Below are 2,500 nucleotides of genomic sequence, written 5' to 3'. Positions count from 1 at the left end.
GATCTACGCCTTGCTGTAAGGCTTAACACAAACCTTGTCTTTGAGTATTCCATTGGGTCCGATCACTTCGTCAAACAGATGTTTCCCCACGTGCGAGTCCACAGCCGAGAGCGGGTCGTCCAGCAGAAAGATATCAGCCTGGCTGTATGTCGCCCGGGCCAGGCTCACACGCTGCTTCTGACCCCCAGACAGGTTGATGCCCTGGGGACAGAGGAGAAGGGAAGGTATGAAGCACATTTAAAACCACCAAAGTTTACCTAAGTGCTATACAATTAAGAGACCAGTCTGGATTGTTCTTAAATCTTCATCTCTACATAACTTATTGAAAATGCTCTTAATGACAAACAAATTATTTGAATTTGATAGAAATGTTGTCAGTAGTTTATAGCATAAATCCAAAATGTTCATTCTACTCAAACATATGCCTCTAAATAGTAAAACGAGAGACACTGAACATTCGGAGTGGTCTCTTCATTTTTGCCAGAGCTGTATATTCCCTACCTTCTCCCCTATCTCGGTGAGGACCCCCCCAGGCAGCAGTTCTAGGTCGGGGGTCAGAGCACAGGCCTGGATGACCTCCTGCAGCTTGGCTTCCTCGTGGGCCGAACCAAACAGGATGTTGTCCCGCAGAGTGGCGTTCTGAATCCACGCCTGCTGGGGCACAAACGCCAGAGAACCCTGTACGGAAAAAATACATTCAATTATATTCAAACTATTTAGTGATTTTTTTAACCTTTATTTATACAGGTCAATCCCATTGAGACCGGAGACTATTTTGCAAGGGAGATCCACATCGCTATACTTATACTGTATCTGCACTGTGTCCTTGCACTACTGTTGTGTTTATTTAAGTTTGTTTGTTGCTCTCTTCACTTCTTGAATGCATACCCTATTTTGCATGGCATGCTTAATTTGCTGTATTTTTATGCACCTTATATCTACACATTTATATGCACTGTGTCTTTGCACTACTGGGGAGGCAGTGGCGAAGTGTGTAGGGCGGTCGTCCACTGGATTGCAGGGTCAGAGGTTCGATCCCGCGTCTCCCCGCCAGATGTCAAAGTGACCCTGGGCAAAGAGACACTGAACCCCACATTGCTCCTGATGGTTCAGAGAGCACCTTGCATGGCAGCTACTGCCATCGATGTATGAGTGTGTGTATGAATGGGTGAATGTGGTAAGAAATGTAAAGCGCTTTGGGGCTGAGAAAATCGGCTAAAAAGCGCTGTATAAGTCCATTTACCATTTATTTGTGTCTCTGCCAGTTGCTTTCTTCACAATCTTGAATCTATGCCCCCTGCCAAGTGAAGGCGGGCATCACACCGCATGGGCGAACATTTTATCCACAACACCTTTCTTAGAAAAAGGTTGGAAAGTCTTATTCGACTGCATTTCTATTCGGCCCAAAGAAGATTTCTCCCGGGAGACTATGAAAGGTTCCATGCTATTCCTTTGTCAAAGGACAAGCGTATCAATTTGTTCTTAGAGGTTGTTTGTACTTTGTTGGGTAAGTGGGGTTTGAAATATGGGCTTTCAATTTCTTAAGAAAACGAAAACAAAGATATATCTGGAAATCAGATCAAAGAGAGAACTTCTTATTAAAGGCCTTGTTAATTTTTTTCTTTCCTTTTGTGTAGGCGGAGATATATATTTTTTAATCATAAACAACTGTCAGAAACGGTGCATAAAAAGCATCACAGACAAACTGAAACGTTTCACATCCTGAAGAGTTATGACTTTGAACAATGAGAAAGAGAGCGAAAGATGTGTCTTTGTAAAGCCATGCCAAAGAGTTGAATTTAATTAAATTAACAGAGACAGAGGGAGAGAGAGAGAGAGAGAGAGGGAGAGAGAGAGACACATAGAGAGATAGAGAAAGAGGGGGGGAAGAGAGGGAGAGTGAGAGAGAGAGGGAGGGAGAAGAGAGAGAGAGAAGGAGAGAGAGAGAAAGAGAGAGAGGGCGGAAAGAGAGAGAGAGCGACAGACAGAGACAGAGCGAGAGAGAGACAGAGCACTCTTGAATCCCTTTTGTTCCCTGAGATGAAATAATTATTCAATAATAAGAAGAAACATCTTCTTACCATCTAATCTATGTGAGACTTCATTCATGGTTTGAAAGGAGTCATTTTGATTGACACAGCATACTGTATGTCCTTGGTAAAACACACTACACATTCATCTAAAGAAGTCTAACATCGTTGAAAAGGTCCTTTCACAATATTCTACATTCATTACACAAAGCGAAATATTGTGATGATTGCGGCCTACAGCAATCATGCAATAAAACATCTTAAACTATCATAACATTACATAAAACCAATTAAAAAGAAGGATTTATAATACAGAAATGTTGACCTCTATGTCATAAGAGTATGTTCATTCTACATTCATTTCACTTCATGTAATGAATTCCAAGTTAATATAATGAAAGTTTCACTTTTTTAATTAAAAGTATACAGGGTCATCTCGAGCGAACGCTTATGGTGAATGTTTTTTTTAT

General features: G+C 41.5%; 1 protein-coding gene across 1 annotated transcript in view; it reads right to left on the bottom strand.

The window, feature by feature from the left end:
• The window catches only part of abcc2 (ATP binding cassette subfamily C member 2), a 55,497-nt gene that overhangs the window by 29,590 nt on the left and 23,407 nt on the right, over positions 1 to 2,500 (bottom strand). Inside the window, exons 17-18 of the mRNA XM_080037373.1 lie at positions 502 to 678; positions 34 to 201 (exon numbers count right to left, since the gene is read on the bottom strand). Coding sequence (XP_079893499.1) covers positions 34 to 201; positions 502 to 678 — 345 coding nt within the window. The remainder of the gene's footprint in view (positions 1 to 33; positions 202 to 501; positions 679 to 2,500) is intronic.

The sequence above is a fragment of the Ammodytes marinus genome (genome assembly GCF_949987685.1).
Source record: "Ammodytes marinus genome assembly, chromosome: 11".
Taxonomy (NCBI): Eukaryota; Metazoa; Chordata; class Actinopteri; order Uranoscopiformes; family Ammodytidae; genus Ammodytes; species Ammodytes marinus.
Note: the sequence above shows the minus strand (reverse complement) of the source record. Positions and strands in the feature narration are given on the sequence as shown.